General features: G+C 59.6%; 1 protein-coding gene across 2 annotated transcripts in view; it reads right to left on the bottom strand.

The window, feature by feature from the left end:
* Positions 1-473: 473 nt before the first annotated feature.
* EPHA8 (EPH receptor A8) overlaps positions 474-25,362 on the bottom strand; it is a 30,330-nt gene continuing 5,441 nt past the window's right edge. Inside the window, exons 2-16 of one of the 2 annotated variants that reach the window (XM_081817691.1) lie at positions 24,316-24,979; positions 16,347-16,502; positions 13,921-14,256; positions 9,753-9,877; positions 9,513-9,675; positions 8,182-8,275; positions 7,028-7,095; positions 6,024-6,188; positions 5,658-5,843; positions 5,276-5,337; positions 4,519-4,728; positions 3,548-3,697; positions 3,261-3,451; positions 2,653-2,826; positions 474-2,482 (exon numbers count right to left, since the gene is read on the bottom strand). In XM_081817691.1, the coding sequence (XP_081673817.1) occupies positions 2,368-2,482; positions 2,653-2,826; positions 3,261-3,451; positions 3,548-3,697; positions 4,519-4,728; positions 5,276-5,337; positions 5,658-5,843; positions 6,024-6,188; positions 7,028-7,095; positions 8,182-8,275; positions 9,513-9,675; positions 9,753-9,877; positions 13,921-14,256; positions 16,347-16,502; positions 24,316-24,913 (2,793 nt within the window). In that variant the 5' untranslated portion in view covers positions 24,914-24,979 and the 3' untranslated portion in view covers positions 474-2,367. The remainder of the gene's footprint in view (positions 2,483-2,652; positions 2,827-3,260; positions 3,452-3,547; positions 3,698-4,518; positions 4,729-5,275; positions 5,338-5,657; positions 5,844-6,023; positions 6,189-7,027; positions 7,096-8,181; positions 8,276-9,512; positions 9,676-9,752; positions 9,878-13,920; positions 14,257-16,346; positions 16,503-24,315; positions 24,980-25,362) is intronic. The other variant, XM_081817690.1, reaches the window with a different exon arrangement.

The raw sequence follows: 25,362 nt of genomic DNA, 5'->3' as shown, positions 1-25,362 counted from the left end.
GGTCTCTCAATGGACCCGTTGGTCCCAAGGAAGTTGTTCCTATGAAATGCTCCTTCCTTCATGTGTTCCTCCGCCAGAGGAGATCTTTCTTCCATAAGAGCACTTGAGGCAAGGGCAATGCTCGCTTGCAAGCAACTGTGCTCCAGTGTTAAGCACCATCTGCACATCTTGAAAGAGAGAATTTGGGGCCTGTGGGGGTGCTTCCTAGCAGAGCATGGGCTTTGGAGTTGGAAAAACCAGGGTCCTGGCTCAGTATCCCCCAAACTTGACTTCAGGTGACTTGACCTCTGTAAGACTCAGCCTCCCCATATATAAAATTGGTGCATGAATCCTATCTCCTGGGATAGATGAGAAGATCAGAGCAGAAAAAATGTATGGGATGCATACAGTAGGTGCACAGCATAAGGCTGCTCTCTTACCAGGTGATGTTGAGGTTGAAAGGATGGGGAAAAGATGGGGGACACAGGCAAAGATGAGGCAGAATGAGGCAGAATTTATTCTCATTGTGGGCAAGTTCAAGACTCAGGATGAAGACCACAGAGAAGCAGATCCCTGGGACCCCAAGGGTACCTCACGCCCGGGGCAGGGGCCACACTTTTGCAAGTGCCGGGCCCTCCATGTCCACCCTGACTGTGAGGATCAGAGACCAGGAACTGGGTGAGAGTGGGGTGGGGGTGGGAGGCAGACAGGGTCCTCCCTGGATCGTGTCCTGACCATGTTTCCGACTTCCATAGGAAGGAAGAACAGCTCAGCTATATAGTAATATAATATATAGAGGTGTAGAGAGCTGGCCGCAGCACCTAGGCGGGGCTGAGACTCCCCAAATTATTGCAGGAGGAAGGGGGGGGCTCAGTGCTGGTGTCTCTGCAGAACAGCTGTGCTGGCTAGGGGGAGGGCTGCGCAGGGGGTGGGGAGCTGGGCTTGCCCCTCCCTCTGGGGCCGGCAGGGGGCACAAGGCAACCTGCCCAGTGGGGTTCCTTGGGCCCTGCCCACCAAGCTTCCCCTGGGATGGTGCTTTCTCACCCTGGGTGCTCTTTATGTGCTTTGAAGACCATTTTTGCATTGTCAGGAGCGAGGAAAAAATATTCTGGCATGGTAGAAAAAAGATATTTACATACCCTGGTGGGCCGTAAAGGGGAGGGTCAGTCTCAGGGTGGGGGAGCTTCCGAAGCCCCCTCTCACCCACAGCTGTCAGTGTGGGATGGTGTGTGGGGGAAAGAGCCCTGGGCTGGGAGGCAGGCGGCCTCAGCTCTAAAACTTGGTTGCTGTGTGACCTTGGACAAGGCACACCCCCCTCTCTAGGTCTTGGTCTCCCCAGGTGGCACAAGAGGGGGTGGACGTGGGGCTGAAAATCTGGGATCTTATGGTCCCTGATCTTAGGATTGAGGAGGGAGGGGCGCAGGCCAGGGCTGGGCAGTGAGAGGTTGGCAGAGGGTCTTCCAAGTGAGGAGCCCTGGGACATGGAGGGGCACTGGGGCCCAGAGGGAAGTTCACGGCCCTGGCCGCTGACCAGGCAGCCAAGTCCAGCTGAGGGCATCTTGTGTACTCTACAGCGATGTCTACCCAGTAGGCAGCCAGAGGGGCTGGCCGGGAACCCTGTTTTCCTGTGGAAGCAGCGGTGGGAGCCAGGTGGAGGCTGCAGGTGGCCCCCCACCTGCTAGAGGGAGGGCTCAGACCTGAGAGAGAGCCGGGGGAGGGCCTGCCCGGGCTGAAATGAGGGTGGGCCTGGTGCTGGTGCAGCCCCAAAGTGGCCCCTAATTCCAGCCTCCAGGTGTGGGGGGAGGTGGGCATGAGCCTCTCCCTAGTCCCTGTGGGTGCTGGGGCCTGGGCCCATACTCAGTGGGCAGCGTCACACCAAGTTCTGTGCTCACAGGCCTGTGACACACGTCCTCATTCATCCACGGTCACGCACGTGTGCCCCCCACCATAATGGAAAAGCATGCACGCCATAAGCACACATCCGTGCTCGGACCTGATGGGTGGACACGCACACATGGTCACAAAGGCTCCCACGACCTCATGAAAACATCCCTACACACACACACACACACGCACACACACACGCACACACGGAGGCAGCCGAGTGACGTCTCTGTCAGGCTCCGTGTCACTGAGGCCCCAGCCTCTGGGGAAGAGAAGCCCCTCCGCCCTGGGGGCAGATGTCGCAGCCAAGCTGGGCACCGAACGCCCCTTCCCAGGCAGCCTGAGCCCTGCTAAGTCCAGGTCCTGTGGTGGAGATCTTGGCACCTGAGAGGAGGGACAGAGGCTTGGGGGGCTGCCTGACCCCCCGCCAACCCTGCAAGTCCTCTGATGGCCGACATGTCCCGGGTCTGCTTGAGTTGCTGCCCAGGCCCCACTGGCCTTGGCTCAGAGGTGCCGGTGGGGCCCCTGGGTGCTCGTCAGCTGGGCCCTCATGGTCTGGATGCTGCCCAGGATCTTCTTCTGGTGGCCCATGAGGGTGATGCCCAGCGCACGCACGTCCCTGTGAAGGAAGTGTAGTGCTGACCTGGTCGGCCTGGGAGGCCGGGAACCATGGGGCCAGGGGTAGACCCATTCCCTGGAGCTTCCAACCTCCTCGGTGGCCCTGCCTCTGGGCCCCTGCCCTCCTCCCCTGTCCGCACCCCCACGGGCCCCGCCCGACCCTTCACTCACTGAGCATTCATACGCAGCACCATGCCCAGGGAGGAGTACCCGCCGGCGGCGAAGTGGTCCCGGTAGCGGCCCATGCGGATGGAGTCCAGCCAGTCCCCCACGGTGAGGCCCCCGCCGCCACCCCCGCCCCCACGAAGGTCAAAGCAGCTCTGGGCAAAGGCAGGGGGGGGGCACCTGAGGCACAAGGGCCCTTGGTAAGTGGCCTGCCAGGGCCTCTGCCCTCCTCAGGGACCCTGGGACTAGTCACCCTCAGCATCCATGCAGGCTCGGTAGTGGGCAAAGGGTCTGACAGGCTAGCCCCAAGCCTGAAAAGCAGAGGGCTGAGGAAAGCTCAGGCAGGACCGGGCTGAGACCCAGGAAGCTCAGGGCTCAGGGGCCCAGGCAGGACAGGGGTCAGGGGCCCAGGAAGCTCAGGGCTCAGGGGCCCAGGTAAGGCAGGGGTCAGGGGTCCAGCCTTGACAAGCGTCAGGGGACAAGGCAGGTCAGGGCTTTGAGACCCCAGCTAGGTGTGGTCCCATTGTCAGGGCTCACACTAAGTCTGGGCCTTATCTGGGGAAATGCTGGGAGAGCAGCTGGGCTTGGGCAGAGCTGGGGTGGGCCCCAGGCACCTGTTGACAGTGGCAGTGACCCTGAGACTCTCAGGGCTCTGGATGAGGGCATCGAGGACGCTGACGATCTGGGAAAAGCGAGGCCGCTGGGCCCTGTCCTTCTGCCAGCAGTCAAGCATGAGCTGGTGCAGGGCGCGGGGGCAGCCCATGGGCGCGGGCAGGCGGTACCCCTCCTCCACGGAGCTGATGACCTGGGGTTGGGGGGGCAAGCACAATGCTGGGCTGGAGGCCGCCCGCCCCCTCCGACGTCCCACGTGGCCTCTGCCCAGCCGGGGTCCCGGACTCACGTCACGGTTTGTCATGTTCCAGTAGGGCCTCTCCCCGTAGGCCAGCACCTCCCACATGACCACACCGAAACTCCACACGTCGCTGGCCGAGGAGAAGGTCCGGAAAGCGATGGCCTCGGGGGCCGTCCAGCGGATCGGGATCTTGCCTCCCTGCAAGACACACACAAGTCCTGAGGGCCTCTCCCCAGCCCGAGGCGGGGAGCCGAGCGCTGGGTCAGGGCTGGGAACTGGGCAGCCCAGGAGCGGAGCCACGGCCTCCACCTGCCTAGAGCCCCTGTTCTGCTCGGGGGACCCGCACTCATGGCTATTTTGAAGACTGAGCGAAGGAAGTGTGTGGTGTGCCTGGAACATAGTAGCTGCTCAGTAAGCGCCAGTTAGTTAACAGGCTGATACCCCGACAAGGGACGAAGCCCGCGGGACATGGCTTGCTCATTATCTCACTGCTCTTCCTTCCTTTCCTTCTTGTTTGTTTCTGTTTTTGTCACAAAATCCTTTCTCTAAGGGAAACCTTGTCCAGATGCTCAGATGCTCAGACCCCGACGGAAGCTTCTCACTGAGGCAGGGTGGGCAGGCCCGAGCCCCGGCCCACTCAGCCTCCTGCCTTGAAGGTGGCCCCCAAGGCTTCTCTCGAGAAGCCCGCGTCTCTATGGAACAGGTTCTGCGGACACTAGTGTTTAGCCAATCCTTACAGACAGATGTGCAGTGGATTTGTGATTCAGACAGACACGGACCCTCCCAAAACCTCCCAGAGACTGAGTGACAGTGGGGACCAGCCCTGGTGTCTCTCCAGGCCACCCAGTATACAGGCAAGGTGGGAAAGGGGGCTCCCAATTCCCAGAGGGGGAAACCGAGGTACAGAGAAGAGGTAGGACTTGCCCCAGGTTGAAGGCAACCCCAACATTTCCAGCTTCACTTCACTACGTGTGGGGGAGCCCTCCCCAGTCCCACTGGAAAGTGGGGGGACCACGCACCGTGGTGGTGTAGGCTGCGTCAGGGTCGTCCTCCAGCACCCGGGAGAGCCCGAAGTCGGACACCTTGCACACCAGGTTGCTGTCAACCAGGACGTTGCGGGCAGCTAGGTCTCGGTGGACGTAGCCCAGGTCCGAGAGGTAGCACATGCCGGCCCCCACGCCTCTGAGCATGCCCACCAGCTGCACGATGGTGAACTGCCCGTCGTGAGTCTGTAGGGGGACATGGCTGGGCTTCAGCAAGGCTCACGCCGCTTGCAAAGTATCTTCACTTCTTATGAAGCACGTTCCTGTTTCAGCTCCTTCTCATGGTCTCGTTTACGCTCATAGCGACCCTGAGAGGGAGGTGGGGCTGTGATGACTTCTTACCCATTTTGCAGAAGGAGAAACGGAGGCCCAGAGAGGTGAAGCCCTGGGCCTGAACACTCAGCAAATAAATGACAGGGCGGGGGCTGGAGGCTAGCCATTTCCACCACACCCGCCATGCCTCCCAGCTGGCTGGGGCACTGGGTCTCCACGGAGGCACCCCTCTTAGCCTGTGTGCAGGGCAGAGGACCCCATGCTGCGGAGGGCCCTTCATGTGAAGGGGGGCTGCAAGACAATTTGATTAAGACCCCTCCCTATTCCTCACTCCCCTACCCCAGGTCCACTGGGTCCAAGCTCCTGCGGGTGTTTGGAGGCCTGACGTTATCTCCCATCACTCAGACTGAACTTCCCTACCCCCTCCCAACCCACGGGGAAGGCAAGGTGGGGCACACACCCGCAGGAAGGCGTCCAGAGAGCCGTTCTCCATGTACTCGGTCACGATCATTGCCAGGCGGCCTGGGGAGGGGTAGAAGGAGGGGGTGGCTCTTGGTGGGGGGATCAGGTCTGTTGATCAGAGACCCCAGGAACATGGCCCCTCTGTGAGCTGCCAAGAGGTGGGCTAGCACGGAGGGCTTCAGGGAGCCTAGGGTTCCCACTGGGGTCCCGGCCTCTGGCCCCCCTCCCCAACCAAGTCATCCGGGGACCTGAACCAGGGGGATGGAGGGGGAACAGGGGCAGGGCAGGGGCAGAGCACGGTGGTCCAGGGATGGACCCAGACTTCTGTCCTGGGGCAGGAGGGACCTTGTAGGGTGAGGCTGCTCTCGCCTGGCACCTACCACGGGTGACGACACCTTCTAGGCGGATGATATTGGGGTGGTCAAACTGACCCATGATGGACGCCTCACTCAGAAAGTCCCGCCGCTGTCTCTCGGTGTAGCCGGCTTTGAGGGCCTTGATGGCCACGGGCACGTCCCGCTGCCCCGGCACCTGCAGCCGCCCACAGCAGACTTCCCCGGACTCTCCTGTGGGCCCCGAGTGGGGTAGGCAAGGGACGGCTGTGGGACCCTCCACTCTGCACCTGGACCCCGGCACTCCCCCTTTCCCCAGCGTGTGCTCCGTGATCCCCCCTCGCCCTGCCCTGGGCACCCCTCCCCCAGGCACCCCTCTGTGCTGTCCCCACCTTCACAACCCCCAAGGCTCACCAGAGCCGATAATTTTCTCGATGTGGATCCTGGAGGCTTCAATCTCTCGGGTGAAACTGCGGCCCGCCCGGCCTGGCTCCTCATAATTGTGGGGTTCTGCATAGAACGGGGGCTGTGGGATCTTCCCCGGGGGGTGGTGCAGGGGCAGGAAGACAGGTGGGGGTGCTGAGGGGCCAGGAGAGAAGGCCATCAGTGGGACGCAGGAGACTGTCTCTCGCAGCATTCCGTGGGCCTGGGATAGGTCTGGGGTGGGGCGTGGAGGGTAAGGAGCATCCCCAGGAAGCTCAGGTTGTGGGGGCAAACAGCAGGTGTCCAATACGTGCTTACCAAGTGAAAATGGGCTCTCTATGGAGGAGCTATGGGCTTTCTAGGGGACTTTGGGGTCTCCAGTGAGTTCTGAGCATATCTGTTGTTTTTGGGGGGTCACTTCTAGAGTCTTTAAGGTCTTTTTAAATTGCTCTGGGGTAGAAATGTAGCAAAAACGTTTACATCACAAACGCCAAATTTGATCGAAAGGAGTTCTTTAGAAAACTGCGTTAAGAAGGATTCTGAAGCTGCACGAAGCTCACTGAGAATCGGTACCACAATTTATACTAATGTCTACCACGGGCACAGACATGAAGCACGGAGGTAGGCTCTCTCCTATTTGCCTCGTTTTCTGGGGTCTCTGCAGGGTCCTGGGAAAGCTCTCTGTAGCATGGGTTCTTATCCAAGAGAATATGACACGCCGCCTCCCAAACTGTAGGCAAAACTGTGTGTGAGTGCACAAATGTGTGCATTTCCGGGGCAGAGGATTTCTAGCATCCTTGCTGGAGTCTGCCAACCCAGTAAGGGTGAACAGCACTCTGCCTCTGAGGTCTCGGGGTTCTGACATCCTGCTATCTCCGGGGCTCTCGTCTTTTCCGTGGGCACCCTGCTCCTCCCCGCCTGTCCCCTCCCCAGACCAGCGCCGGCTCCCACCATGACCTCCTCTCTGCCCCGTGTGCCTGGGCCCCTGCACTCACCCTGCCCATTCTGATACTGCATCTTCTCCTCGTCCGAGTCCTGGAAGGCCTTGCTGTAGCCGCAGTGCCTGTGGAGGGCAGCCCTAGCCTCAGCCCTGACCCCATTCGGGGACAGATCAGAATCCCTCCCTCCTAGGGGAGTCCCCGCCCTCAGGCTCTCAACCCGGCTGGAGGGTGACATCTCTGACAATTGCAGTTTACGAAGTCAAGTGCGCTTGGCCCGCACAGCAGTCTACACACCATAAGCCCCATTTTACATGAAACCACCCTTGGGGGGTGGGGACAGGAGGCTTCTGGTATTTATAATACTGTGTGACCTTGGCCAGCCCCCTCTCTTCCCTGGGCCCGTGTCTCCATGTACAGGACGATGTTTCCAGGCCTCGCTGACTGGGCTCCTAAGCCCCCACGAGGCACAGTGTCCTGTCTCCACCTCTCTCTGGGATGGAGTGGGGGAGGGAACGATGACTTTAGTTTTTACAGACCTGGGTTTCTGTCCCAGTTCTGACATCTGCTTGGCAGAAGAGGCCTAACCTCTCTGATCCCCAACTAGCTCACCTGCAAAGTGACACCAGAATGTCCGCATCACAGGATTAAATGAGGTGGAGGAGGTCACCTGGAGGGAGTCCCCGTGGGCCTGGCAGGTGAGGGGATGTGGTATGGCGCCAGGGAGGGAGAGTCTGGATGACAACGGGCTTTGGGGCTTGAGCGACCCCACGAACAGTGGTGCCATGTCCTGGGGGGAGGCTGTGGGAGGTGCAGGTCTGGGGGTGCCGGGGGCTGGTCCTCAGGGGAGAGGTGTGTGCTGGTGACAAAATGTCAGCATGACAGTGGGGTTCCTAGCCATGGGCCCTGGTAAGGTCACTCAGAAAAGTTGGCCCCGGCTGAATAGGGAAGAGAGGAGGGTCCGGGACAAGCGTGGGGTCCTCCAGCCTTCCGAGGCTGTTTTGAGAAGAGGGGCTGGCAGGGATGGAGAAGGGCCGGGCATGGGGGCAAGACGAAAGTGTTCCACGAGGGAGGAAAGAAGAACAGGTATACCCGGAAGTGAACCCAGACCTAGGTGCAAGGGGACCACTGTCTTGGTGGGGCTTGGGACAGGCTGGAGACACAGGGCTCCAGAGGAGGGCCTTCGGGTGGCAGGGACCAGGACCACCCACCTCTTTTTGCAGATCAGCAGGAGCAGAAGCACGACCAGGCCCATGATGAGCGTCAGGCAGATCCAGACAATGGTCCGGGTGTCGTAGCGGGGCCCTAGTTGGGGGAGAGCAGCGTGGGGGAACCGGCCTCTCAGGCCCAGGGATCTGGTGGCTCTCCCGGGTGGGCCCGGTGGGCAGCATCCTCAGCTGTGAGTCAGCCCTGGGTCAGGGTCACAGGACGCCTCCTCCTCTGCCCCCACCTTCCCCTCTACTAAGCTGCCCCTTCAAGACCCTGCTGCCGCAGGCTTCCCGGCTTCCCACCCCGGTGTCAGCACTTCCCGGGACTGTGTGAGCCCCAGAGAAGCTCTAGACTTCTCGGAGCCTGTGTTTTCCACCTGTAATGTGCCTGTCCTGCCTGTTGTTCAAACAGTAACAAAGCCAAATGTGCTGAGAGGTGCACGTTCCAGTCCCAATTACAAGAGATCCTAGTATTATCTTCAGTTTTTAGACAAGAACACTGAGGTTCAGAGACTTGGGGAACTTACTCAAGACCACACAGTAAATGGGATGGAGCCGGGCAGGATTCCGAGCGGGGCAGTCTCAACAAGGTGTGAGACCTCAGAGCACTTGAGACACACCATCAACTCGGCCTTGAACCTTTCAATCCTAGCACCACACCCGGGAGGGTACCCCAGTATAGAGAGCATAGAGAAGACTCCAAGAAGCTGGAGATGGGGGCAGGGCATTCCCAAGCTTGAATGTGCCTCAGAATCACCCTGAGGCCTTGATAAAACCTGAATTATTGGGCCCCCACCCCAGGGTTTCTGATTCAGAAGGTCTGGGGTAAGGCCTGAGAATCAGCATTTCCAAAACCTCCCAGGTGCTGCTGCTGGTCCCAGCCCGTGCCGTGAGAACCACTGTTCTGGAGCCTGGGGGCAGGAGGAGACTGGGGAAGGGGCACGGAATTTGTCCCCAGACTGACCAGGTTCAAATCCTGCTCTGCTGAGTGACCTTGGCCAATTCACTCTACTGCTCTGGTCCTCATTTTCCTCCTCTGTGAAATGGGGATGTGGATAATGGCAACTCACTGGAGGGTCTCTAGGACAAGCATAAGTGATCTTGTTGGCAAAGGGCACCATGATGCCGGCCAGACTCACTGATAACTCAGTGACAGCCAGTGTTTGGTGGGCCGTCCCTGGCTCCGTCACCTTGGGCAAGTTACCTCCCTTCTCTGGGCCTCCGTGTTCCACCTGTAAAAATGCCACTCCAACACAAGCACCAGCTTGGCCACCAGGGCCCCCCGGCACCTGGCCTGGCCCAGCTCCCTCGCCCTCCCCGCTCCCCGCACTCACGGGGTTTCCCGGTCTCCACCTCCATGGCCTGGCTGAAGCGGCCGCAGCCGGCGGACGTGCGGGCTCGGACCTGGAACATGTAGCGGGTGCCCGGCTTGAGGCCCGAGACAGTGGCCCTGGTGGTGACAGCCTTGAGGGTGGAGTAGCTCTGCATCTCCTTGTCCTGCCCAGGAGAGGGGTGGTCAGCCCAGGGTCCTCCCGCCTGCTTCCCCTCCCCCTTCTGCCCTTCCCCGCTGGTACCTTCTCGTAGTACTTGATCTCGTACTCCAGGATGATGCCATTGGGCTGCTCTGGTTCCTGCCACAGCAGGGACACGCTGGTCTGCCCGGCCCGCTCCTGGCGGATCACCACCACCTGGGACGGGGCTAGGGGACGGAGGCCAGCCGCCGTCAGATGGGTGCATCGGGGATAACGGAGACTGGTCTCTGTCCCAGGGATGCTGGCTTGGGCCGTGCTCACCTTGCCAACTGTCCTGCCCGCCCCCCCCTCCCCCATCCAGGGGAGCCAGCACCCTCCAATCCTCCTAGCAAATCATCGGCGGCCGCTCTGGTTGCCCCCCTGGGGGCGGCACAGCCTGGCTCTGCTCTAGGATGCTGGGGCTACCTTGACCCAGACGATGCCCGACTCCCCCAACTTTCACTGCCTCCTCCTTCTCGCTGGCCAGGCCCATCCCCTGGAAGAATGCTGGACCACCCCCCCCAGCCCCCGTCAAGCAGACACTCTCGCCGCCCTGGGGCCCCATCACCGGATGTCTCTATCACCAAGGGCCTGGGGTGGGGCAGGCTCTCAGGAGTACCTGAGGAAGAGGAAGGAGAGGGGAAGAAGGAAGGACCCCGCGTCCTCACTGCCTGGGTTTGGAGGGTAGGACGGCAGCAGCTCTGATACTCGGGGAAAGGCCATGAGCTGGGCACACCTGAGCCCCAGGATTCCTGTGTCACACCAGGTCACCCGTTCACCCCCTCACACAGTGACTGAGTCACCCCTTCCCTCCTTCCCTCCTGCGTTCACTGCCCCTACTCCCGAGGTGAGTCTGCTGGAAAGTGCCAGATACAGCTGGGTGCAGCCAGGCTGACTCTCTGCCCAACACCTCCCCTGTCCCCCTATCTGGGCATCCTGTCCCCCCCTGCACCCCCCACACACCTGGAGCTCCCTGAAGGCAGGGGTTACACAGGGTAGGTGCCCACCAAATGTTGCTGGGTGACTTTGATGTGAAAGAGAAAGAAGTAACTCCAGAGTTAAGTTGGAGTATGTGGTACCGGGCCCCTATCAGCCTGGGCATCGGGCCTGGGTCACAACCCGGCCTCCTCTGGCTGGCTGGCTGGGACCGTTACTGTCTGGGGTGGCAGTTTCCCCATCCAGAAAGGGAAGCCAGCAGCACCACCTGCCCGTAGGTAAGGATCTGATACTGCCAGCAGTATGTGGGTGCCCCTTAAAAAACAAAGAACTGTCAAGGCAAGAGGTGCCCTGTGAGGGGACCGGAGCACAGAGGTGGGAGGGAAACAGGGTGGGGGCACCAGAGCGGCTCTAAGGAGGAGATGGCTGTAGAGAAGGGGGACAGAGAGGAGGAGAGGGGAGGAAAAGGAGGAGGGGAGGGGGAGGGGAAGGAGAGGGGAGGCCCTGCAGTCCCTGAAGCCAGACCTCACCCATTTGCTCAAGGCTGTTGTCTGCCCCAGGCCCCCCCAGAATTCCTGAATGCCTTCCACATGCATTGTGGTCCGCTAGGACCTGGGGATCCATAGTGAGCAAGGCAGCCCTCAAGGAGCTTATCATCTATAGAGAGACAGAAAGTAAATAAGAAAACGAATCGATACGTAATCACAGGAGGGACAGGAAAAAGGCACGGCGTGTGATGGAGCAGACCTTGTATGCATAGGAGGCTGGGGGAAACGGGGCCATTTTAGCTGGGGTGGTCAGGGTGGGCCTCCCCAGGGCAGGGATGACAGTGGAACCGAGGACTGAAGGAACCAGCCACCCAACATCACAGAGAGGAGCCTGTCGCTCAGACGGAAAAGGCCAAGGCACGGAAGGGCTCGGTGGCTCCAAGAGATGGACGGAGGGACGAGAGGCTGGTGTGGATGCAAGGGAGGGAGCCAGGCGAGAGTAGGTGGGTGAGGCTGGAGAGGTGGGCAGGGTGGGGGCATGGGTGCGCCCTGGCCTGGCCCTGGGAGGGTCTCAGTGGGATCTGAGCTCAGGCTGAAGCTGGTAAAGGGCTCACGTGTGACCAGACCTCACTTACACTTTTAAAGCTCATTCAGGATGTGGTGTGAGACGGCATCACGGGGCGAGGGGGAGCGGGCTCCTGGGGTTGTCCAGACAACACAGGATGGGGGTGGGGATGTGCTGTGGACTGGACTGTGTCCCCTCCCCAAATTCATACATTGAAGCCCTAACCCCCAACTTGATAGTATTTGTCGTCATGGCCTTAGGGGGATGATTAGGTGTAGATGGGGTCATGCAGGCGAGGTCCTCCCTGTGGGATTAGTGCCTTTGTTAGAAGAGACACCGGACTTCTCTCTTTCTCTGCCTTGTGAGGACACAGCCAGAAGGCAGGAAGAAGGTTCTCCCTAGAAACCAAATTGGCCAGCACCTTGATCTTGGACCTCCAGCCTCAAGAACTGTGATCAATACATTTCTGTGGTTTAAGCCCCCAACCTATGGTATTTTGTTAGGGCAGCCTGAGCTTAGAGAGATGGATCAGAAGGAGGCTGAAGCGGAGATGGTCACCTGGAGGGAGGCCCAGTGGGCCTGGCAGGTGGGTGGATGTGGTACGGAGACAGGGAGGGAGAGTCCGGATGACAATGCGCTTTGGGGCTTGAGCGACCCCACGAACAGTGGTGCCATGTCCTGGGGCGGGGCCTGTGGGAGGTGCAGGTCTGGGGGTGCCGGGGGCTGGTCCTCAGGGGAGAGGTCTGTGCTGGTGACAAAATGTCAGCATGACAGTGGGGTTCCTAGCCATGGGCCCTGGTAAGGTCACTCAGAAAAGGTGGCCCCGGCTGAACAGGGAAGAGAGGAGGGTCCGGGACAAGCATGGGGTCCTCCAGCCTTCCGAGGCTGTTTCGAGAAGAGGGGCTGGCAGGGATGGAGAAGGGCAGGGCATGGGGGCAAGACAAAAGTGTTCCACGAGGGAGGAAAGACCAGGGAGAGAAGTCCCCACTGCATGTGGCCAGGTGGGGACACTGAGCTTCAGTGGACAGCTGGGGAAATGCGCCTGACTGGAGCTGCCTGAAGAGGCTCACAGAAAGAGGACGCAGAGAAGGCCACACAGACAGCTCTTTCAGGAAGGTTCCCTGGGAAGAGAACGGGTCTGGTGGCTAGAAGGGAGCGTGCCTTCAAGGGAGGGTTTTTCTCTCCATGATGAAGCATACTGATGCTGTCAGAAATGGTGGTGGGCTCTGGGGCTCCCCCTTCCCCCCCAGCCAGCCACCTGCCCCCGTCTCCCTGGAGACCAGTGGGCAAGGGCAGGGCCACAAGCACCAGACACACAGGCCTATTCCCACCGTGTCACCAGCCCCAGGGACAAGGCTGGGCACTCTGTGGGTGCCCTACAAACGCTGGCCGGATGAGAGTCCCTCGAGTGGGTGAAGCCCTGGCATCAGAGAGGGGGTGCCCTGGGCTCACAGTCGGGAGTCCCCTTTCACTTGGGGGCGAGACAGACCTGGGTTCGAATCCCAACTCTGCTACTTCCTACGTGGTGACACAGAGCCTTGGTCTCCTCCTCGGTGACATGGTGAGGTTTCTGTTGGGCCAGGGATGGGGCGAGGGCCACAGCAGTCCTAGACGTGTGCTGGGGTGGCTGTTGATGGCGAAGCTGCCGTGGGCTGGTGGGCTCTTGGGTCGGGCCGTCACTTGACAGGCAGGACCCGCCAGAATTGGGAAAGAGAGGGGCTCCAGGGGCTGAACTCAGCCCAACAACTGGCTAGGAACCCAGAGATCAATGGCTGCTGTCCAAACCAATGCAACTAAATCCATCCCAGGGGCAGCGGTGGCAGGTGTTCTGGAAAATGATAATCGGAGTGATTTTATCTTTTAATGACATTTATGGAGCAGGGACCTTGGGCCAGGTGCCGGGCTAAGCATGTTCATTTCTCCCACTTAAGCTTCATCCTGGTACCCAAGGAAGGTACTGTTATTGCCAAAGCACCAGGGAAGAAACAGAGGCGGAGAGAAAGTTCTGGAACCTACGAATGCCGGGCCAGCCTGTCTCTGACCTGGCTGGCTTCCTCCCACCTACAGGGTATGTTCTACTCTTCTAAGGGCGTGGAGAGCCTGGAGCTCCGAGTCCTGGGGAGGAAGGCAGGGCCAGGGGAGACAGGCCCTCGCCCGGAAGGCCACAGGGAGCCCGTGATCGCACTCGATCCCGCCAGGGCCAGGAGCTGGGGCAGCTGCGGGACAGAGCCTCTCCGCCTACCTGCCTGGTTCGTGGTGATGTTGACGACAGCTGCCCGGCGGGGCTCGGGACTCAGGTCGGACACACCGTTGACAGCCTCGATCCAGAAGGAGTAGTTCATGTGGGCCAGCAGGTTGGCCACCATCAGACTGGCCCGCACCAGGCTTGTCTGCCGCGGCACGAAGCGGGGGCCGCCCCCGCAGGTCTCGCAGTGGCCCAGCGCCCAAGGGCAGCGGCGGCACACTGCATTGTACGTGATGTCGTTGCGGCCGCCCGGATCCAGGGGAGGGGCCCATTCCAGGGTCACGGATGTGCCGTTCACACTGGAGATCAGATTCACCGGTGCTGAGGGTGGCCCTGGGGAGCAGAGAGTGACTGTTGGCAGCGGAGGGCATTTATCTGGGCTGGTCCAGCCCCAACCCCCCATCAGGCCAGGGGAGGGCTGGGACTCCCCCGTGATATTTTCGGGGGGGGGTCCTCAAGGGTAAGGTCATGGCCTTCTCCAGCCTCTGATTGCTCCCTAACGGCAGAGGTAGCATCAGACTGGACCACAGGGTCAGGTCTGTGTCCAGAAAGCTAAGCCCTTGCCCCTCACCATCCCACTGCCGGAACACAGGGATCCCGGGTTTGTGTTTCCCAGTTTCCATCCAGAGCAGGGTGAGAGGCTGACAACCCTGGGGGGTGCCCACAGCAGCTACCCTGGGTGTGAAAGGCCCCTGCCATTTGCGATCCACACTGCACTCCTTAACCCCTGTACTGGGTTTACTGGGCACATCACTGAGTACTGCTGTGGAGAGCAGTGGAGGCGCCGGGCAGCCCGGCGGGGTCTCCGCAGCAGGGTGAGCCCACCCCCACGGAGCCCCAGTCTGGGCAGTGCAGAGATTCTGGAGACCTGGGGCTGGGGGCTGGGGTAGGCTCCTGGGGGTGGGGATTTGAGTCTGGAGGACATGGGAGGCTGTGGGGAGCCCTGGGATTTAGAATTTCAGTTCTCAGCATCCCAGGCAGGGACTCTTAGATCTTAAGAAAATAGAAGGGAAGAATCTCAGAATCATAGAGAATCATAGAATCTGAAGGATATGGAATACTAAAAGCCTAGTCTTCTGCAGTCTTAAGATTTCCAGAACCTGAGGGCACTGAGTTGTGGATTTGGAGGAAAACTGGAGTCTGGCTCGCTGAGTACAAGTGTCCATGACCTAGAGCGGGGTTCACGTTGCCTGCGAAGCCCACAGTAGTCACCATGTCACTCAGCCACCCTTTCTGCCCTGGCAGGTCCCACATGGGGTAAATGCATGGGTCTGGACAGAAGAGGGGAGGGAGGGAGGGAGGGAGACAGAGTGTGTGTGTGTGTGTGTGTGTGCACACACGTGCACACACACTCTCACCTGCCATGTACAGGGAGCCTGGGGGCTCGGCGTGATGGACGTGGGGGGAGAGGGAGGTTGGGGACTGAGGCTGGGATGGACTGGGGGGCAGAACAGGTCAGAACCGTGAGAAGCGCCTGTCACCCCACCCCAAGAGACCGGGGTTGGCAGATGGGGTGGGCTGAGCTGGGATGGGAGTGTGAGAGGCCCCTTCAGGCCCCGTGAGCAGGACGCCGAGACGGTCGCGCAGCCCGGCAGGCACATGCCAGAGCCCCTCGGAGTCCCCTCAGGTACACAGGGCGCGAGCACACGGGAGCACACTTCTCCAGGCCCACACGCCTCCCCTGCAGGGCCAGCTGTCCACACGCAGAACCCACAAGGCACATTCAATCAAGCTCTACGGGGACTCGGAGCTCCAGGGACCCGGAGGTGCACACACCCCCCTAACAATCCTTTACACCCACACGGGCACAAGACTCCGATGTTCACACTCGAGCCTACACACACTACGCAGGCATCTTCTATGGGAGCAGCTGCCGACACAGACGCACGTGTCATCCTCGCTGCAGGTGTCCCAGGGCACACACAGTCCGACACACGCACGCCCTCATCCAAGCAGGCAGCCACGCATATTCCTGATACACACCCATGCACGCACAGCCCCCCACACACTAAGGCAGCTCTGAACGGTCCATCAGGGATGACAGCAATCGGGGGGCTCCTCTGGCTTGCCCACCCCAGCTCCCGGGACATCAGTATCACTGCTGGGCCAGGAGACGACCAAAGCCTCCTCTCATCTGCCCTCTGAAGCAGAGAGGAAAGACAAAGGGAAGGAAGGAAAGATGTCCCTGGAGAGGTGACAGGTGATATAGGACAGGAGGTAGGGACCCCCTCCCAGAGAGGTCAAGGCCACCCCTGAGGAGTCAGAGTTAGAGTCACCCCCCCCAACCCTATATAGGCCCCTGGTCCAAGACAGCCACCCGTCCCTGCCTCACCCCCAGAGCACTGGCTCCCTGGAGTCCTGGGAGCACGGGGTCCTGGCCCGGTCTTGGTCTCCAGGATTTTGGGGCTCAGGGCGGTACTCACGGGTGCAGGCTGCAGATGGTGGGTCCAGGGCTGTGCGGTAGTAGCTGAGGTCACAGCGGCAGGTCTGGGCAGCGGGGGCTGCAGAGTGGCTGTGGGGAGGGCAGCGGGCGCAGAGCTGGTCTCCAGGGGCCGACTTGTAGAAGCCCAGCTCACAGGCTGCGGGGGACAAGGCGGCTTCAGAGGAGTCAGCCGGGCCACCCTGGCCAGCCCCGGGACAGCTCTCACTCTGACCCAGGACTTCCAGAGGGATCTCCCAAGGGACATGGGTGCAGACCCTGAGCATCACCCGGTCCCACCCTCATTGGCAGATGGAGGGACTGAAGCACAGAGAGGGCCTGTGACTTACACAGGGTTGCACAGCTAGTGGGGGACAGAGCTGAGGGGAGTCCCAGCCCCGAAGTCGGCCCAGGAAAGAGCCTCTTCAAACCAGAGTCAGGTCTCCTCCAGTGGCCCTTCCTGCCCAGGCCTGTCTCCAGCCTCAATCTGTCCATCACAGGACCCCGGTCCCTGAGTGAGACACTGCCTCGGATGTGGGGGTCAAGAGGCTAAGCACCCAAGGGTTGTGACTTGGGGAGAAACGAAAGCTGGAAGGGAATGGGGTGGGTGGCAATGTGACCGGATAAGAGACCCAGGTGATAAGACCCCCATAAAAGTACAGATTCCAGGCCCCACCACGGCCACCTGGTTAGAAGAGCCAGGCGTGGGGCCTGGGACTCTCTTTTCCAAGCTCCCAAAGCAATGACTACCCGGAATCTCAGGTTCCCGACCCTCCCAGAGCCTGCGTCACTGTTACCGTGACAGGGACACACCTGTCCTGTATGTGACCCTCTCCCCAGCCTCCGCCACACCTGATTCATCTCTCACCTGGATGCCCCGGCCTCCAGCCTTGCCTCCCCAGCCCCGCCTGCCGGCCTGACTACCTGCAGCCTGCACCCGTGAGTACCGCCCTGAGCCCCAAAATCCTGGAGACCAAGACCGGGCCAGGACCCCGTGCTCCCAGGACTCCAGGGAGCCAGTGCTCTGGGGGTGAGGCAGGGATGGGTGGCTGTCTTGGACCAGGGGCCTATATAGGGTTGGGGGGGTGACTCTAACTCTGACTCCTCAGGGGTGGCCTTGACCTCTCTGGGAGGGGGTCCCTACCTCCTGTCCTGTATCACCTGTCACCTCTCCAGGGACAGTTCATTCAAAGCAGCATTCATGAGCGCCCACTCTGTGCCAGGCACTGATCCGGGTGCCAGAGACACAGCCATGAACGAGATCGACATGGTCTCTGCCCTCGGGGACTCAGCCTCTTTGAGGGAGAGACATACAGTAAATGAGGCTGTGATCATTTCCAGGAAGGAAATAAAGCGGGTGATGTGGCAAACGGTGAGTGCTGGGAGGAGCTACCTTCCTGGAGAAGGAAATGATATTTGAGTCTTGTCTAAAGAATAAGAACAAGGGCGCCTGGGTGGCTCAGATGGTTAAGCGTCTGCCTTCGGCTCAGGTCATGATCCCAGGGTCCTGGGATCGAGTCCCGCATCGGGCTCCCTGCTGGGCGGGCAGCCTGCTTCTCCCTCTGCCTCTGCCTCTCTCTCTCTCTCTCTCTCTGACTCTCATGAATAAATAAAACATTTAAAAAAAAAAAAAGAATAAGAACAAGTCAGCCTTGCAGGGAGTGGAGACTTTCTAGGTTGAGGAACTCCCTAAAATGATGCCTGGGTCCACCACTGCCAGTTCAAACCCTCACGGGCCCCCCAGGGCCTGAACAGCAATGCCCGGCATTCGAAGCCCTCCTGCGGCCTCCTCCAGGGTCACCACTCCCTCCCCACCTGCAGGCCGAACTAAAGGACTGGCCATTCCCCACATCCAGCAGTTTGCTTCCTGCCTCAGGGCCTTTGCATGTACTGTGCCTTCTTCCTGGGATGGCTTATCCCTTTGGTCAACCTGTTGAACTCTTCCAAGATTCATTTTAATTGTCCCTTTGAACGAAGCCTTTCTCTACACCTACACACACACACACACACACACACACACGCACGGAGGTACAGAGAGGCCACTGCTCCCTGCCCTAATTCTGCAGCCCCTGCTCAGGACCACCACCTATCACACTATAGCTATACTGTTTTATCTGTATGTCTGACTCACCTCCTAAACCAGAGGTGTTTGTGGGCAGCTCCTTGTGAATAAGGGCAGAGCTGCCTTATTCATCTCAACGTTCCTAGTGTCTGGCTCAGAGCGGAAGCTGTCAGCACTTGTAGGAGTTTTCAAGGTGAGCTAATCCTCCCATTATCTGCTCTGGACAGAGCGCGAGCCCGGGAGTTCAGGAGGACCGAATGCCACCCAGCCGGGCGGCTCCCGGCTGCACCATGGACCTGACTTCCTTTGCAACAGGGACCACCGGGCAGTTTATGGGATTTCTATCCACTAAGTCCCATTCTGGAAAACTTGGTGCTTGAGAGAAGCTTCGCTTGAAAAGATGTCATGTCGTTTAAAAAAAAGAATCTCTTTATTATAATAGCTAAAATCAAGTTGATTTGTAAAATTCTCCCAGGTCGAGAGAAAACCTGGAACCAGGAGGAATGACTCTGCCCTCACGTTTGCTTCACAGACTCAGAGGCCGCAGAGCCGACGGGGCCTACAGGCTAGAGAGCTGAAGGAAATGTACCTCCGCTTTGAGACTTCTTCCCTCCCACCTGGAGAGACCCCGAGACGTCTCGGGCCTGACAGGGGGCTGGGAACTCGGGGTTGTAGGGCTCCAAGCTGACCCACTATGATCTCACTTCCTCCTCCCAGAAGCCCCCCCAGGAGACAGAGTCCTGGGGCAAGTGGAAGAGCCTTCCTCGGGGCCTAGGAAATCGGGCTTTGCACTTCATCAGCAAATATTTGTTCAACCCGTTGTTGAGCTGAATGACAGTAATCCTCACTGTCATGATCAGATCCAGGTCGATTAGCATTTCAGGGACCGTTTGCTCATTCTACCCTGCATTTATTCCTTCCCCCAAATTTATTTATTTATTTATTTATTTATTTATTTATTTGACAGAGACACAGCGAGAGAGGGAACACAAGCAGGGGGAGTGGGGGAGGGAGAAGCAGGCTTCCCGCTGAGCAGGGAGCCCGATGTGGGGCTCGATCCCAGGACCCTGGGATCACGACCTGAGCCGAAGGCAGACGCTTAACGACTGAGCCACCCAGGCGCCCCATTCCCCCAAATTTATTGAGCTGCTACTATGGAGCCGAGATAAGCAAGAGCTGGTCCTGCTTTCAAGGAGCTGTCTGGGCCGTGACAGGCACACAGAAAACATGTGGTGACACCTTGGGGCGATCTGTGGCATGAAGGAAGTGTGGCGAGATGGCCCACAGTTCCCGAGTCCCTACCGACCACAGAGTTCATCTTGTTCTCGTCAGTTAAGAGCAGAAACTCGGGAGCAGGCTGCCTGGGTTCCTCTTCTGGTCTGACCCCTTCACCTAGGCTATGGGACTTTGGGCAGGTTGCTGGGCCTCAGTTTCTTCATCTGTAAAATGGGGATAATAATAGGACCCACCTCCTAGGGCTGTTGCCAGGGTGACCTGAGTGAGCACATGTGAATTCACGCCAGGACCGTGCCTGGCACTTAGTCACAATGCTGTGTGGTGGCGATAATACATCTCTTTTGGAGTACCTTGCCCAAGGCTCCCCATTGGGCCAGAAGGCAAACCCAGGTGGGGAGCCTCTGGGGCCCGGGCCTTTCCCCCACCAGCCTCTCAACACGCGTCCAGGGCTTAGAGATGACCCGGCCTTCCTGCCGCTCGCCAGTGGGTGGTTCTCACACGCTCTGCAAATACCCATATGGCTATAACGTGTCAAAGCCAGATTAATCCGTGCAATGAAAATAAAATAATCTTTAATAAGAATACTAATCACCAGGCCTCGGGGAGCCCGGAGACCTGGAGACAGAGCCGGGAATTAATGGCTGAGACAGATGGAGCAGCTCTGGGCTGGGGCCCGGCCCTGCCCGCCGACCCAGGGCGCTTCCGGAGCCCGCGTGCCCGGCGAGTGGGCCGAGTGCCAGGCGGGGCCGCTGCCCCTGCCGAGGGCACCTTGCCCAGGCCGCCCGCCCGGCCGGCAGCTGCCTGTGGCCCTACCACCTCTCCCCGCACCCCCGCCAGGAGCCTGAGACTTGACAAATAAGGTGTCTGCCGGTGGATGACCAAAGGAAATTAATTCTAAATCAGATTTTAAACACCGTCAGGAAGGCAAAAGAGCTCGGCGCTCATGTTCCCCCTCCGAAGCGAGACTCTCTGATATTTATAGAAAAATGATTAGGGCCTCCGAGGGTGGTTTGTATTCTGCATCCAGGTGATGGGAAGGACGGCAACCAGGGCTTCAGACTCGGGGCTGCAGCTCTGTTGGGTGATGTTCTGAGAGGTCTTTCCCCTGCCCAGACTGGGGGGATGGGGACTGTGGCCAGCTGTGGGGACAGGTCACGGGGCCTGGCACTGTGTCGTGAGGGGGGCGCTCTGGTTGGGAGCTTTAGGATCCAATCGACCACTCCAAGCAGTGTGCCCTTGGGCCAGTCACTTGAACTCTCCGGGCCCTCACTTCCCCACTGGTAAACTGGACGGGCTCCCTATGGCTCTGACGTCCTTCTGCGGGTCTCTGAGGCCTGAGGGCAGCCTCGGTAAGGCCTCACAAAGCCCTGTGACTGGCTTGGTCCCTTCTGGGCTCCGCTGTCTTCTCTGTGAAATCAAGTGCTCCCTGGCCACGTATGTGCAGAGCTGTTGAGGGTGAAAGCAGGGGGAAGGGGACCTGCAGGCTGGGAGGGTGGCCGTCGCCGTGTGGGCTGGTCCCTGCCGCAGGCCTCAGGCTCTGGATCCCCTCCTTTTGCTAGAAGGAAGGCGGTGGGATCAGGCTGGGCAAGCCGGGGCCCCGGAGCCCAGCCCTTCCTCCTCAACTGTTTGCTCAGAGACAACTGCCTGATGGAGAAGGCCAGGGGGACCCACGGTCCTCAGGGTGTCCCTCTCAGGTTGGTCGGCGGCAGAGGGGAGCTGCAGCTTTGAGAGGACAACTCACGTAGCCCAGAAAGGCACCCCACTCTGTTCCCGGCTCCTGATTGGTCCTCAATCTCGCCATTCTCGGGCTACCCACCCAAGGAGGGGTGGGGTCAGGGGCCCCTGGCAGGGCCGCCAGCCGGGGCCTCCCATTGGTGGAGGGGCTCAGTGTCAGACCCGTGCTGCTTCTTCCAAGGAGGTTACACAGACAATCCCAGAATCCCACTCACAGGAGTGAGAAAAGTCTCTCCTCGTGCGACTTGCCACTGGCATTCCGTCCCCAAACCTCTCTGCCTCCAGTGCATTAGGAATTAATATTTTTTATAAAACCTGTAATTATCCTGCAACTGGCATAATTATGTTGCATTGTGATTTAAATGTAAAATTCAAAATATGCTGCAATTTCCTAACCCTGCATTAACATTTCTTTATTATTTTTTATTAATACGCCAGCAGGGCCAGGCAATGGGAATGGCCTTGGCCTCTCCCAGCCCTGGGAAGGTCCCGCTGCTCGGGACTTGGGAGCTTTTACCAGGAGTCCTGTCCTTGACTTGCTGTGGGGTCTGGGGCAAGACACATTCCCTCTCTGGGCTCCACTTCCCACCCCGGTCAAACAAGGGGCTGGAGTAGGCCCCAAGACCTCTGACCCCACCGTCAGGAGGACCAGTCTCCCTCCCAAGGTAAGGGTGCCCCACTGCACGCTGGACAGACAAATGGCTCCCTTGCGCTGGCTGGCTAAACCCAGAGTTGCCATCAGTGGCTGACCTTGAGCAGGGATCCACTGACCAGCTGGCCTGATTATTATGGCCTATGCTGTACTAGTTAGAACTGTTCTGCTGTTACCCCAGGGAAGGGGGAAGCGGGATTTGGCAGAGGGCTCTGTTGACAGAGGAAGCAGTTCAGGCCTCTGGAGGGAGCCAGCCTGGGATCAGAGCCCTACTCTGTGATTTAGGTTGAAGGACTCAGTTTGTCGCATCTGTAAGATGGGGATATGCCACCTAGCTTAGAGGACTTCTGTAAGCATGAGAAGGTGTGTGAACTTCCCGAGTGCAGGGACTCCCTGTGCCTAAATTCCAATGCCTGGGACACACCAGATGCTCAATAGAATGAGTAACTGCCATGACAAGGAGAAAGTGCTTATTAATGTGCCTCGTACGTGGCAAACACTCGAAAATTGCTGAGGGACTTTATCGTCCCCATCAGGAGGGGGTGCTGGAAGCCAGCTCTGGTGGGGAGAGCAGTCAGGCTGGGCCAGAGATAAGCTAAATGCCTACACGTGGCTCCCAGCAAGACAGACCCGACTCAGGTCCCAGCTCCACCTCTCACCAGCTGTGAGGCCTACGCAGTGATGCTACCTCTTGAGCCTCAGTTTCCCCATTGGTAAAATGGATCTGTAACACCTGCCTTGCTCCAGGGGGCAAATGAATTGATGTGTGAGCCTCCCTTTGTGAGCTGCAAAGGCACTAGGGATGTTGGTTATCATCCAGCAGGGAGCTGAGAAGTGCAGGGATGACTGTGATGGGAACCAGAAGAGGCTGGAAGCCTGGGAGCCTGACAAATGAGGCCACAGGGGGCAGAACAAGTCCAGAAACAGGCGAACGTCACAGAAGGTGCTTTGGAAGTTAGGGTCCCCTAGAGGTGAAGGCTCGTAGCAGTTGGGAGTGTGAAGGACTTCTTACGGAAACCAGAGAGCCCCAGAGAGGGGCTGGAAGGGGCCTGGTGGCTGGATGGAGTATCCTGATCCCAGAGAACTACCCTGAGCACCACCCGAAATTCTCGGCCCGTGCCCTACTCCGCCCTGTGAGCATCAAGGGGTCTTTCCTGCCCGCTTGGGGCTGAGGGACGGGCCCCATCCCAGGTCCTCTCTGGGGCCAGGCCCCAGCCTCTCTGATCCCTGCCTAGGAACATCCTCCCCCACCCCAGGAGACCAGGGTTCCCAACAGCAGGCTTCACTAAGCTCTGAGTGCTGAGCAGCCACGTGTCCAGCCCCCCGGGGAAGCCACGGAAGGGCAGAGGGCAACCAGCTGAGGCACCAGCTGTCTGTCCAACCAACTCTCACAGTGTCCCCGGTGCTTGGGATACCCCTGCTACACCACACAGTCCAAGTGTGACACACACACTCAGCCTGGGGTCTGGGCCCTGCTCTTGGCCTCTGGCGTGGGAACCCGAGCAGCGCGCTCATGGGAACAGGTGACATGCTGTTCCATCCTCAGCCTTCCTCTTCTCAAGGACCTTGGCTGTCCTCTCCCACAGGTCCCTGGGTAAGATCCCCCTAGACCTAGGCAGGCCGGTTCAGGTGGCCCAGGGACACACCTAGACAGGGCTCCCCGGGCATCCCTGCCTGCACACCTTCCCAGGGGCCCCATGCTGCCCTCCTGCACCCAGGGACTGTGGCCACTTCCCTCCACTCAAGTTCAGTGGTTTTGAGCATGGACTCCAGAGCCAGACCTCCGGGTTCAAATCACAGCCCTGCCGCTTCCTAGCTGGGTGCCCCTGGGCAAGTTGCTTTGCCTCTCTGTGCCTCAGTCTCATCTACAAAGCCAGGATAACAGTAGCTTCTATTTCACAGGGCAGCTCTGGGGACTAAATGAGTTAACACGTGAAAAGTGCCTACAACGATGCCTGAGCTAAGTTAGCTCACAGTACTGTCCCCTCACGCAGCTGGACGCCCAGTCCTGCAGGTGTCCTCAGAGGTACGTCTCCACAACACCCGCAGAGCCTAGCATCTGGCTGTCGTGTGTCTCCCTGTCTTCTCCCTCCCCTGCTCCGCACACGCACACGCACACGCACGCACCGCCTGGTGTATTTGCTGACACGGAAATGCTGGAGGGTCACCCCTCTTCCCAGATGCTGTTGCCCCCCAGCGCGTGCTGCCCGCAATGCCCCCCCATAGCCGGGCAGCCCCCTCCCGGACTGAGCCCCAGGCCCGCTGCCCACCCCCGCACGGCCCGCTCACCCTCACAGGCATCCCGCCGCTCCTCGTAGCCAGCGCTGCACACGCACTTGCCGATGGGCACCAGCCACTCGCCCTCAGCGCTGCAGTACATCTTGGGCGTGTCCCGCTCCTCGGAGTGCCGCACGCACTGGCCCCGCACCTCCACCAGCGAGGACGAGTCGGCACCCGTCACCGCCTCCGAGAAGGCCGCCAGGTTGCGCACCATAGTGGGGCACTTCTTGTAATAGATGCGGAGAGACAGGATGGCGAGGCACGCGCCGATGTCCTGGAAGGCCAGGTAGAAGCCGCGCTTGCTGAGGGGGCCCACGCCGCGCACCTCCGTGTTCAGCTTGAGGCGCCGCACGCCCAGGTCAGCACCCGTGAAGCTCTCGTCGGCTGCGATGGTGTCGATTTTGAGGAACTGGCTTTCTTGCGTGCTGGCGCCCAGGTCACGGTCCGACTCCAGGTAGTAGAGGTTGAAGGTCTCCTTACAGGTGCCCAGCACGCCGGGCATGCTGTTGCAGTCACGCAGGGTGAACTTGATCTCGGCGTAGACGCGCCGGGCGCCGTCGCGGGGCACCCAGCTCGTGCGGAGCCAGTTGTTCTGGTTGGGGCTCATGACGTTGCAGACCTGGTACGTGTGGATGGGCTGGAAGGACTCGTCCACCTCGTTGATGGAGTCCCACTGCGGGCAGAGGGAGCACAGCGCTGAAATGAGCGTGAGCACCTCGCCCCCTCCTGCCAGTCATCCCTGCCACATGCGCACGGGGCCGGGGGCATCCCTGGGAGGAAGACGGAATGTTCTCTGCCCTTCAGCTGCTGACCTTCTACTGGACCACGACTATGAGATGTGATCCCACAGGTGCCCCATCCTTCCGAGAAAGTGTTATTTGCTGCAGTTTACTGATGAGGAAATAGGTGCGAGCCCCACGTCTGAAGTCACCCAGCTAGTGAGTGGTGGAGCCAGGACTGGAATTGATTCCAAAGCTACAAAACCCAACCTTGTGTCTATATGGCGGCTCCAAACACTCCCAGGGTGGGAGGTTGCCGGGGGGTCAACTTTGCTTG

The sequence above is a fragment of the Leptonychotes weddellii genome, chromosome 4, assembly GCF_054177405.1.
Source record: "Leptonychotes weddellii isolate Sample4059 chromosome 4, ASM5417740v2, whole genome shotgun sequence".
In the NCBI taxonomy this organism is placed as follows: domain Eukaryota; kingdom Metazoa; phylum Chordata; class Mammalia; order Carnivora; family Phocidae; genus Leptonychotes; species Leptonychotes weddellii.
Note: the sequence above shows the minus strand (reverse complement) of the source record. Positions and strands in the feature narration are given on the sequence as shown.